The sequence below is a fragment of the Branchiostoma belcheri genome, unplaced genomic scaffold (assembly GCF_001625305.1).
Source record: "Branchiostoma belcheri isolate BF01 breed outbred unplaced genomic scaffold, Haploidv18h27 scaffold42, whole genome shotgun sequence".
NCBI lineage: Eukaryota > Metazoa > Chordata > Leptocardii > Amphioxiformes > Branchiostomatidae > Branchiostoma > Branchiostoma belcheri.
In genome coordinates, this window is record NW_017804043.1 from 2,288,143 (window position 1) to 2,300,557 (window position 12,415).

At 39.8% G+C, this 12,415-nt stretch overlaps 2 protein-coding genes across 2 annotated transcripts in view; one reads left to right on the forward strand and one right to left on the reverse strand.

Annotated features, from left to right (window-relative positions):
- The window catches only part of LOC109478017 (golgin subfamily A member 4-like), a 34,248-nt gene continuing 21,833 nt past the window's right edge, over positions 1-12,415 (reverse strand). The window contains exons 7-14 of the mRNA XM_019779466.1: positions 5,973-6,071; positions 5,005-5,083; positions 4,322-4,506; positions 3,963-4,091; positions 3,759-3,822; positions 1,693-1,784; positions 1,080-1,229; positions 1-150 (exon numbers count right to left, since the gene is read on the reverse strand). Of these exons, the coding sequence (XP_019635025.1) occupies positions 1-150; positions 1,080-1,229; positions 1,693-1,784; positions 3,759-3,822; positions 3,963-4,091; positions 4,322-4,506; positions 5,005-5,083; positions 5,973-6,071 (948 nt within the window). The remainder of the gene's footprint in view (positions 151-1,079; positions 1,230-1,692; positions 1,785-3,758; positions 3,823-3,962; positions 4,092-4,321; positions 4,507-5,004; positions 5,084-5,972; positions 6,072-12,415) is intronic.
- On the forward strand, positions 6,089-11,504 carry LOC109478066 (reticulon-4 receptor-like 2). The gene is made up of 3 exons (XM_019779526.1): positions 6,089-6,816; positions 8,067-8,137; positions 9,536-11,504. Exon 3 carries the CDS (start codon positions 9,541-9,543, stop codon positions 11,191-11,193), a length of 1,653 nt encoding a protein of 550 aa, XP_019635085.1. The 5' UTR covers positions 6,089-6,816; positions 8,067-8,137; positions 9,536-9,540; the 3' UTR covers positions 11,194-11,504.

A 12,415-nucleotide genomic window follows, 5' to 3' on the forward strand; every position in this document is an offset into this window, starting at 1 on the left:
TTAAACATAAATTTCCTTGAGACTTTTCCTTACTTCTTCAATCTCTGCCTCCTTGGAACCAAGCACGTCTTGAAGCTGCTTGTCCTTCTTGGTGGCCAGTTCTGCCAGCCTACCCTCCCACTCTGCCCTCTGCTGTTCCAACAACTGACCCTGAAACAAAAGGGTTTGGATACGTCAATGAAGGTTTGATATGAACCAAACAAGGTAATGAAGAAAAGAAGATACAGAAGAAAACTGTAACTCAAGTAACTTGATAGATTTTTAAATTCTGTCAGACGTTTCAAGTTGCATCCACTACTTTTTGTTGGATGCTACTTGAAACATTTTATGACACCATAACCTCATCAGTGGTGAATAATGATCCCTCACAAGTGGTGATGTTAAATCCATAATCACCCTGACCAAAAGGGTCAACCGATTCACTAGGTACATTGTATGAGATCAGACTCAGTCACCCTCTTTGTGTTTGACATATCGTGCAATGGATGATGCAGTACTGCTACAGTTTTTCCTCAGAGAACTTTCTGAAACAGATTTGCTTTTATTTCAATCTACCCCCATCTTTAAGACGTTCTGACCCCCACCTTAGCCTCCAGTTGCTGTAAGTTCTAATTCCTGTTCTTGTTTAAGAATCCCTTAGGACATAATCTACCCCCCATCTTTAAGACGTTCTGCCCCCACCTTCACATCCAGTTGTTGTTCTAGTTTCTGTCCTTGTGTTGATAGTTTTATCTAACATTCCTGGACCAGGTCCTGTAGTAACTACATGTATAGTAGCCATCATTTCATTTTGGAAGATGAAAGGCCTACTTAAGTATAATTTGCCCCCATCTTCAATCCTAAGCCTATCAAGCCAGGGCCACTCAAAGACTGCCATTACCTGCATGGGTGCCACCAGGGGGCAGAAGGAAGAGAGGTTGGCAAAAGAACACCTGGTGAAGAACTTTTCAAGAGGGCCTCAAAAGGGCAAACATAACCTGGGAAGAGGCTGAGATGAAAGCTTGTTGTCTAGTGTGCCTGTAGGCACAGGAGGGCCTAAGGTCTAAGGTAAGGTCATCTTTAAGACGTTCTATCCCCACCTTCGCCTCCAGTTGCTGCTGCAGCTGGTGTTCCCGTGCTGACAGCCTGGCCTGCCACTCCTGGTCCTTCTGTAACAGCTGCTCCTCCACAGCTGAGGCAGACTCCAGACCTCCTGAAGACTGCTCCACGTTCCCGTTGGTCTTGTTGTTCTGTGTGGAAGGGACAAAATAGTTTTATTGTTTTGGAATAAAAATTCATCTATTACAGTAAATGACATTACAACATGTACCAACAAGCTTTAGTGAGATCTCTGACCCGTGTCAAGTTGGCATTTGTAGTATAAGCACTTTCTTTTGTGTACTGGAATAGCATTTTAGATCTTCATATTGTACTATCAAATTATGATTTAACCCAAACATATTGTTCATCTCTAAATCTACAATAAAATCATAATATATTATCTTTTTATATGAATTTTTCAATGTTGTCTTATTGATGTGCAGGGTTAAGACATAAGCTTTTGAAAGCTATGAGTATTCAAATTCAAAAGTCTGACACAAAATATAATATTGTGCTCTGTGCAGTTTTATACTGTAAAAGCAACTCACAACAGAGATGACTTTATGAGGAAGACCAGTTTTTTGGCTAAAGAATTTCATAGTTATTCCTCACCTGTTCCAGTTCCTTAAGTCGTGCCTTGAGTTCTGACACCTCCTTGTCTTTGCTCTTGTCACCTCCTGAAGACTTCCCCAGCTCTGCAGATACTACAGGAGAGAACAACCAAGGAGTCATTTTCATACTTTCAAGAAATTTAACAATCCAGTGTTGACTAACATAAATTCTACCTTCTATCTATCTGACAGTCTGCATTATCTTATCAGTAAGGTTATCCCTTCTAAAAACCACCAACTAGTTGTCCAGCCCTAGCTATAGCTATGCATAATGCTGCAGCAAAGCAATAAGAAGGTGTACATGTACATGTAATTGTAAGCTGCTACTAGAAAACACATGCACTTCTATACGTACATGTAGCTTGCTACTTGCAAGACCTTGCTACAAATTCTTGCTGCTGCATAATCTTAGCAGCCTACCAGGAAAGCAGGCAGAGTTGGAAATGAAAGTAGACAAAGCTGGAGGCCGAGTTTGATTTCTTCTACATTGTGTATATGATGACTACTGTTACTGTAAGTCTTTGTATACTGTTATCTGCAAAATTTTGTCTGAGACCAATTTTCTTCAGGACCTTTTTTCTCATGCTTTCTTTTTTTGTGCTTGCAAAATATCTTCTTGAACCAAGTTGAAAAATAAGATATCATAATGACAATTGACAACAGATGGTAGGGCAATTTGAAATGTATGATTTGTATTTTTGTATTCACAGCACTAGTGAAAGATATTGAGGATTCAGAGTCCTAACCAAAACTTTAACCCTTGTCCTGCTGGCAATTTTTACACAATGTTTTCAAATAATTTCATGCCTTAATCCGGTCACAGACCCTTGACTTTTTTTGGCCCTGCGGTGGGGCAGTTACTTCCGCATTCGTTGCATTTTGCTGGGATGTGATGCGTTGCACAAGAAACACCCCTAAATCGTACATATACAGGGCACTATATAGATAGTACCATCGATGGTACTGTATGTACAACCCACATGTATATATGGGCCCCCCAGGACAAGGGTTTTAAGGAAGTGTTAGACAGCCTACAAATGTATCAACTACACTATCCTATGAGCCATGTTACATGTACTCACACAGACAGGAGTCCAGCGATGGAACATGCAACAGAGAAGTGGTGAGAGTTAGTGGTTATGGCTGAGAGTGGTGCATAGATAGGTTTTTTGCTATTCTATTCTATGCAATGACTAATCTCTTATTTCTGCCAGGTTCCTAATACTGCCACATTTGAAACTATAGTGAAGTCAACGAGATCTAAAAATTGAATGCACCATCTGTAACGATCCCAGAGGTACATGTATGCATATACTTCAGAAATCTATGTTTGTTCAAGATATTCTTGTCTTGTGAATGCCTTTTTGATTGATAGCACTGTTCTTCAATGTGGCAGTCTTAGGGTACTCAGTGAAATTCTGAGGGTTGACATCTTGTTATGGTGATTTATAATTGGTGCACACAGTGTGAAGTTAGATTATGTTTAATGGTACAACACTGCCTAAGGCCACACCAATTTAATTTGTTGGTTCTTGGATTCGCCTCTTCATTTTTTTCTGATTTGCCAAAAAAAAAAAAAAAATTTGGTTTTGAATCAACTCAAAAATGCTCATATTTTGCCCCCAACAGTTGAGGAAATTCCTTTTCTTCCTAGTTGTTACAGTTTTTTCCATCTTCCAATGCAGTGGTTTGATTAAAAGTTCAAAATTTATACTTTAAATTTTAACCCAGCCTTTTGTGTTGACTTCATGGCTCATATTGTAGCATTTGGGGCTATAATAGGATGTCTAGACCTGTTTTTATTTTTATTTTTTTCGCCCTGTCGCTTCATATTTTTTCTGAAAAAATCTGAGAACCAACAAATTAAATTGGTGTGGCCTAAGGTGAATTATATCTTTGACTATTCAGCATTTCTGTATTGGGAACAAAATTTCCCAACCATACAACTACACATACTATTAATATGCATGTAGGCAGCAAGTTATTTCTACTAATCTAAGGTGAATGGTCAGACTACAGGGTAAGAAGTAAGGGTCATAATCATAGAAACAGCATAACAGTGCTCACCTATCTTCTGGGCTTGTAGTTCTGCCTTCAGCTGCTTGATTTCTTTATCTTTGCCTTCCAGACTCTGCGACAAGAAAATGAAAAAAGTGTGTTTTATGATCGACTTCATAGTAATTTAAAAAAAAAGGTTTCCTTTATTTTTACCATTAACATATTCTCCTGATAAGAGACTGAACCAAATCAAGAAATGTAAGCTAGCCTGACCTGCAGTAAGTCCTGATGTTGTGACGTCAGAGCGCGGCTGGATTTGGTGCTGGACTCCAGCTGCTCGATCAGGTGCCGAGCATCCTGCAGCTGGCCGTCCAGCCGCACCTGCTCTTTGTCCTTCCACTCCTAGTGAAGCAAAAAAATACAGAAAAAGTTTTACATGCACTTAATGGCGTGTCTGCGTGCCCCAAAATCCGTAGGATTCCGTACGGAGGTGGTACTCACCACGAACGGATGCCCTACGTTTTCCCACGTTTTTGCACATAGACAGCATGCAGAAGCACGTACGGTGGGTTGTGACCAGGTTGTGACAAACAAACAAACAAACAAACAAACAAACAAGCAAACAAACAAACCTGTAGCTGCTGGGCCAGTTGAGTCTTGCTCTCCAGCTCCGTGGCCAGTTTCTCCTTCTCGCTGGTCAGCTGAGCTGTGCGCTCCTTGTTGTTCTTGATCATGTCCTTACATTTGTTCAGCAGATCCTCAAGACGTCGCACCTTCTCCTTAAGGATCACGTTCGTCTTGGACAGCTCTGAAGAATCTTGGTAAACACAATCAAAGAACTTGTGTCAAGAATCAGTAGTGGAAACATACATAATTTCAATTAAAACAAGTTACATTTTACATTTGATCTACTTTTAGTCTTGATCAATAAATTCTACTTCCAGCCCTAAAAATATGACCCAAAACAACTCCAGAATTGAGAATGTTTTCTTTACACTTAACTCTAGAGAAAGAATTTATGATATTGAGCAATTGCAAGTATTTTGTACAAAACCTAAAGACAAGTTATACTGTAGTTATACTATAATTAGTTATACTGTAAGTATTTCAGATAGTTATACTGTAAGTATTTCAGATAATTATACTGTATCAAAATGTCAAAAAACACATAACATAGAAAGGTACAAGACAAGTTAAGAAATTGTAGACAAGTACCGTCAAATATCTTCACAATATTCCATACACATGATCCATGCTAGTCTACAGTTTCTATAAATTCAAAATGGCACAAATTTGAGAATCATGGTTGACTCACCAACAGTGTCCCCATCTCCCTTGGCATTGGCACTCCCTTCAGCAGCATTGTCCAGGTTTCCTTGCTTTAGCAGCCTCACCTGACACAGATAACAACAAAATTGATGTTACTCCAACCAAACTACATTATACTGTGTGATAATCAATAAAACTTGATTTATGTATTTTATGACAGGCCTCAAAATTAACTGTTCATACTATTGTCCCAGAATTGTCCCAAACATAGATTTCAATTGTCCCGAACTGAGGATGGACTGTCACAGCCTGCTTTTCAGGAAATAAGTTTATGACAACAATAAGAAAACAACGACAACTGAATTTGTACAACATGATAGTACATGTATCATGGGCATGGCACCATCTTTGAGGCCCCCCTAGAATCCCTGATTGGTCAAATTTAAATGTTTGAACATAAATTTGAATATTATGGGCTGCATGGATGGATTGCATTTTCTAAACGACTTGGATGGTCTCAGTTGCCCCGAAACTGTCCCGAAATGTAATTTGAATTGTCCCAAGCTGAAAATTTAGTGTCATTTGACACTGGGACAATGTTAATTTCGAGCCCTGTATGATATTCCATATCTGTGAGTTGTGGTGTGGTGTGGTGTAGTGGTAGAGCATCCAACTGTCAAGCAAGGGAACCCAGGTTCAATCCCCAGGGTTGGACCCAGACATATTCGGACATGCACCCAGACGTTGTGGCCTTGGAAAAGGCACTTTACACACACTCCCCCCTCAATTAGAGAGATCCTGGGCCCTACTAGGGTTTGGGTTGGCGTTAGGGAGGGCATCCAGCCATAAAAAAATCTTGCTTAAAAGAAGACTTGAAGTTGATGCAACTGAGCTCAATCCTCAGTTTCAGGGGGAAAAGACGTTAAAACTGGATAGATAGATAGATAGATAGAGAGAGAGAGAGAGAGAAAGAGAGAGAGAGAGAGAGAGAGAGAGAGAAAGTAAGTATACAACCTGTGTCTGTAGAACTCCGATGAGTTCATCCTTCTCCTCCAAGTTGAAGCGGAACTCCTCCTCCAGGTGTCGTTTGGCCTGCTGGTCCAGGGCTGCTGCCTGGAATAACACAGCAAGGGCAATATAAACATTGGTCGACTCTTTAAAAAGATTGTTGCATTATGTGAGGTACAAAATTAGCAGATGTGTGACTTGAACTCACTTCTGCTGACAGATTTATAAAGAGGTGATGCTGTCTACAGTCAGTACTTCCTCCCCTTTATGAAGAGCATCTATCTTTCCAACAACTGTATTTAGTAATTTGTTAGTTTCATAGTTTATATCTTTTGACGATATAAAATGACTTGATAGTTTTTTTTAGAACTTCCCTTCAAAGTAGTTATGCCTTGTGTATTAGCAGGTACTACATGTAGTACTTCATGTTATTGTAACCACTGAGTTACAAAACACTCAATTCTGTTGGCTTTGGCTTTGTTAGAAAAAGACCTTGTATCAAGTATCAGCATAGCAACTTTTATTACACTAAACCCGTTTGGTAAATAAATAGGCACTGGTATTTTCTAACGACTCCAATGTGCCAAACAAGATGCAAATAGGATATACCTAACACACCCTACAGAAAGATCAATGAGCCAGCTACAAGCTCATTCATGGTTCTTAAAAGGAAACATTGTTCAAGTTTCTTTGTATAAATAGAGGACTTGAAGGGCACTGCACAGTTGAGGTGGTGCAGTGGAAACAAGACAGTGCAACTCGTCTTAGAACTGCCAAAAATTGAGTCTGACAGTAACTGTTGATGACAGTTGGAACTACCATAAACTTTTCAAGGAAGTACATTGTACATGTAAGTACCTTTTTCTCCAATTTTCCTTCCTAATTTACTGTACTGGGTTTAGCTAAAGCGTAAAGGTATAACATTCTGTTCTCTTGAATTAAGAACTTGTCTGAGACTAAATCCTTAAGAACTTGTCTGAGACTAAAACCCATATGGTGCCTTGTTTAATACTTACACTTAGTCTAGTATCTTGGTATCTTACAATGTACAATGCAACTTGAAACGTGAAGGTTCAGGACCGATAAGTTTGCCTCAGCTTGATGTGCCTTTCCACCCAAAATCCTATTTGCAAAAGGTGATTCATTGGTTTCTACCAGTCCCGCACACACAGGTGTGATATTTGACCCAAATCCATGTTGACGTTTTATGACTCTCTATTCCACCAGGAGGCTGCGGTGACGTCGTTGGTGTTCTTAATCTAATTAACTACAATATAGCTCTGAATTCACTACTCTGTTAACATTAGTACATAAAACAAGGGAAATCGTAGATTTCAAACCTCCAGGTTTTTTTGTGTTCTATTGGTTTAGGTTATTTGTTTGTGTGTAGTATGAAAGTTATGTGCGTAATATGTTTGTATGTGTTTGATGGCTACTGACAGTTGGTTCGGTATGGACTGTTGATTAACGTGTCTCAAGTCTGACATCCTGCACCGTCACCCCCGCCGTCATCCCGCGCCGTCATTGCTGCGCCGTCACCCAAAATTTTTATCGGAACCAGGCACCCCTCTGTTTGACTCATTTTGAAACCGCCCCATTCCTTAACAACATGGTAATTACCATTTTCAGCATGGCGGGGGTGTCCGGAGCACTTAAAAACCTTTTATTTCGACACCCATAAACACATATGCAATTAAACAAAAACGTTCTGCATCATCTGCAGCCCAATAGCAATACGTATACCGAACCACAGACAAATCCGTCCAGCCGATCGCGAGAAATAGCTGCTGACAGAAATGTTTCGAACCATAGTAAAACCTCCTCGCGGAAGGATATCTCCTTCCCCGGAGGTAATAACATCTCAACGAAATGAAAAGAGTAAAGAGAAGCCAGAGGACGAATAATCACTTGAGAGAAAATTAGGTAGGCTGTAGTCAGCATGTCAGTCGTTCTGTAATCACGATGTTTGTCATATCTTATCCAAAGGACATACATACACTATATAGTAAATTAGATGAAGAAAACCGATGATGTCACCGCAGCCTCCTGGCGGAATAGAGAGTCATAAAACGTCAACATTGCACCTTTCTTTGATTGCAGAAGTACCGACTTGAAGTGGATTTGAAGCACAAAAAAGAACTGTTTCAGTGTCAAGGATCACTACATACCAGGTATGACTTTCAGTTTATCTTGAGAAGCAAACATTACCAGTTGGCCTATGTATAGGCTGGCTAACTATCACAGCGGTCGGTTGCTAGGCTAAAAGTCGCATTACTAGCTATAGGGAGGTATCGGGTTACAGAACGCGTTCGAACGTGGCCGCGCGGGAGTCCCAGGCCGGCCCGGGGGCAACGGGTAAAATTTGAAAATAAACAAATAAAGTAATTGGAGAGTAAATACTCGTCAAAATAAAATGTAATAAGTGATTTTGTTTACCTTAAATGTTATTCTTGCACTGCCTTTGCTCCACTTTGTGTACATTTGCTTCCAAATGAGATCAATTTCGGATTTCAAAAAGGGTTCACGAGAACCAAACAACTGATTTTAAGAGGCCCCGAAAATTAAAAATAAGGTTAGATTTTTGGATTTTTAGAAATATTACAGTAAATTTAAACTTTTTGTCTTAGGATTTTTTATTTTTTAACTAAAACTCGACTTACAGTCAAAAGAAGAGCTAAAAACGCAGTGTTTTAACTTTAAATACCGATAATTCATAATCGCGGCCATATTTAAAAAATCCCTAAGACAGAAATCTGCGGAAATCGTTGCTCTTCCAAACAAGCCCTCAATGAGGTAATTTGAGCGATTTTTGGGAATGGTTAAAATACCATGTTTGCATGCGTGCTATGACACTTGGATATGGGGACCTGGATTTTATAACAGCGTATACAAGAATTCTGACCTTCAAGGTCACCCACGATGGCGGCAGTAGCTTCGTTACATGTTACATATCCACAATAAAATCACGGCATAGATGTAATGTTTTGAAAACGGTTCATATTTGTGGAAAGGTGGATTTTTCCTGTTCCGTGGTATCCCAAGTAAAAAAGGGCTTGAAGTAGCCGGTTGTAGCGACTTTACTGTAAATGACCGCGGGTAACCCCAGATCGAACGCCCGCTCTATTCGAATGACGTCATATCGAACAAGATTCGCGGGTTTGGGGGATTCGATCTCCATAGTAGCGGATTGGGACTTTTGGGCCCAAATCTGACCATCGTGTATAGTGTCTTGCCCAGAAAAAATCTGTTTGGAGCTTAAACAGTCCTGCTAGAGGTAAACAACCTGTTGCAATAATATTAAAATAAGACAGTTTCCGGACAATTCTGGATATGTAATTCTTTGATTCTTAATCAATTTTCAATTTCATGTTGCAACTGAATATAACCAAAGAGGTTGCAAGGGAGTCTGAGGTGTCATTTCTTTGCTGCTTAAACAATGTATTTTAATTGAAATGCCAAGAAATATTTAATTCAATCTATCAACAAAAAAATGATTTAAAAAATCTATGAATATCACAATGTATAGGTGTATGGATAATAGCTTATTGTGCCATATATGATCTTTCAAGGCAACATGACAAACAAGGTGAGGACATTGCTGGTTCTTCTGCTGATCATCCTGAAGGAAACTGGACCAACCAAAGCCTGCAGCAGCAGCTGTTCATCAGACTGTGACTGCAGCAGGAGAGGCCTCACCAGTGTTCCTCAGGACCTGCCTACAGCCATCACAACGCTCAACTTGCATTGGAATGCCATTACAACAATAGAGCAATATGACTTTTTTCCATATAGGAGTTTGGAAAGATTAAATCTAGGACAGAATCAGATCTCTATGATCCATGTCAGAGCATTCCACAACTTGACCAGCTTAAACGAAATAAACCTTAGTCAGAATCAACTGACCAGTCTCTCAGCTGACATATTTGAGGGACTTGGTAATCTGCAGAGCTTGTATCTTTCCTCTAACCAATTGACCAGTCTCTCAGCTGACATATTTGAGGGACTTGGTAACCTACAGACCTTGAATCTTTACGACAACCAGTTAACAATCCTCTCAGCTGACATATTTGAGGGACTTGGTAATCTACAGACCTTGGATCTTTACTATAACCAGTTAACAAACCTCCCAGCTGACATATTTCAGGGACTTGGTAACCTTACAACCTTGACTCTTAACTCTAACCAATTGACCAGTCTCTCAGCTGATATATTTTCAGGACTTGGTAACTTACAAACCTTGGATCTTTCCTTTAGCCGATTGACCAGTCTCTCAGCTGACATTTTTGACATACTAGCTTCCATTCAATATGTTGATATTTACGACAACCGCTGGCAGTGTGACTGTAGGATGCTTCCCTTTAAGCAAAAGATGAACGGTTCTTATGCATTTGAAAACCAAATCATCTGTGCTGGACCTGGTAACCTTAGTAGGAAAAGCTTACTACGAGAGGTAAATCCTGAAGATCTGATCTGTGAACAGACGTCAACAGTCTCCTTCTCAACTGACCCATCTACTGTTGCTGAGGTTTCCACACCAACATCTTCCACAAAACTCACAGCACACATTGCTGTCACCTCACCTGACTTGTCTGCAGTAAGTACTTCCTCCCCTCTTAGTAGCACAGTAAAATCAACACCACAGGCACCAATGTCTTCCCCAACATCTAGCATAACAAACATCCCTGACACTTCGGGCTTGTCCACAGCTTCCCCTTTTGGCCAAACCGTAAAGTCAACATCACAAACACCTGTATATTCCACACTACCCATTTCCAGTATTTCTCGAAGTACAGAGTTGAGCATGACAGAAAGCAATGCTGCTCCTTCTTCTGAATTCTTCTCTCTGCCAGTCTTCCTCAGTGGTTTTCTTGGCGTAGTGGCGGGAATTTTCCTCTTGGGCATTGTTCTATTTGCAAGGTACATGTACAAGAGGAGGAACAGCAATCCTCTTGCAGACCAAAGCCCTGGTGTCGTGTTCAGCAACACAAACACCGCGACAGCTACTGTCACAATCAGTGCTCAAAACCAGACAAGGCATGGCACTTCACAAACAGATGATTCAGCAGAATATGATGACGTAGCTATTCAATCAGGAAGTTCACAGGTATGTACAGGCCACAGGCAAGATCGTTACAGTGTTGAAGGAGGTTATGAGGTACCACCCCCCTCCCTTCCCCCTAGAAATGGAGCTGGTCAGCAGGTTTACTACCAGAATGAGTCAGACTAGTTGTACAACAAGCACGTGGTGCTGATACAGCAAACCACTATGAGCCTCTGAGGTGGAACTGAACAGTGTAAAGTTAGCAGATAACCTGAATGTAATTATAGCTTGAACTTGACAGTGGGGAGAACCAGAACTGTAAACTTATAAGATTGTGTTGTCGCATACATATGTGTACATGTATGTGTAATACTGGTATCCCATCCATAGGTCCCATATACATGTTATTGTGTCCAAAGAATCATATGCAACGTCTGTTATTTCAATGCATTAGAATAGTTACGTGCCGGATACTATAGGGCTATCCTTATGACAAAATTGTATTATCATAAAAGGAATTGTTTGTAAAAAATAGACTGCAGTTTTCATACAGGTGTATGCTAGATAGGCTATAAAATGTACATGTAGTTGCACAATATTAGAAATCGCAGCAGTATAATCAAGGCCTGGATAGTGAGTGAGTGATACCATCTGTGGAGAAAGGACAACCTAGTGTTTGAAGTGACTATGTACTATAGACTTAGGAGTTATTTTCAACATTTGTTTGTGGTGATTTGGCGACAGGTTGTTCAGACATGTACATGTATCTATGCAACAACAGCTACTGTAATTATGGTGAGAAGAATTTGTTAGTAGTTTACATTGTAGATCTGTTGGGTTTTAATGACATAAAACTATAAAACTGTACAAAATCATGTAGTATGTTTATTGTGAAATTATTTTTTGTGAAAACCTGGCTTGACCTGTAAGTTTATCAGGGTTGGTAAGAATTCATTCTTCAAATGAACACTCAATTCTGTTGGCTTTGGCTTTGTTAGAAAAAGACCTTGTATCAAGTATCAGCTTAGCAACTTTTATTACACTAAACCCATTTGGTAAATAAATAGGCACTGGTATTTTCTAACGACTCCATTGTGCCAAACAAGATGCAAATAGGATATACCTAACACACCCTACAGAAAGATCAATGAGCCAGCTACAAGCTCATTCATGGTTCTTAAAAGGAAACATTGTTCAAGTTTCTTTGTATAAATAGAGGACTTGAAGGGCACTGCACAGTTGAGGTGGTGCAGTGGAAACAAGACAGTGCAACTCGTCTTAGAACTGCCAAAAATTGAGTCTGACAGTAACTGTTGATGACAGTTGGAACTACCATAAACTTTTCAAGGAAGTACATTGTACATGTAAGTACCTTTTTCTCCAATTTTCCTTCCTAATTTACTGTACT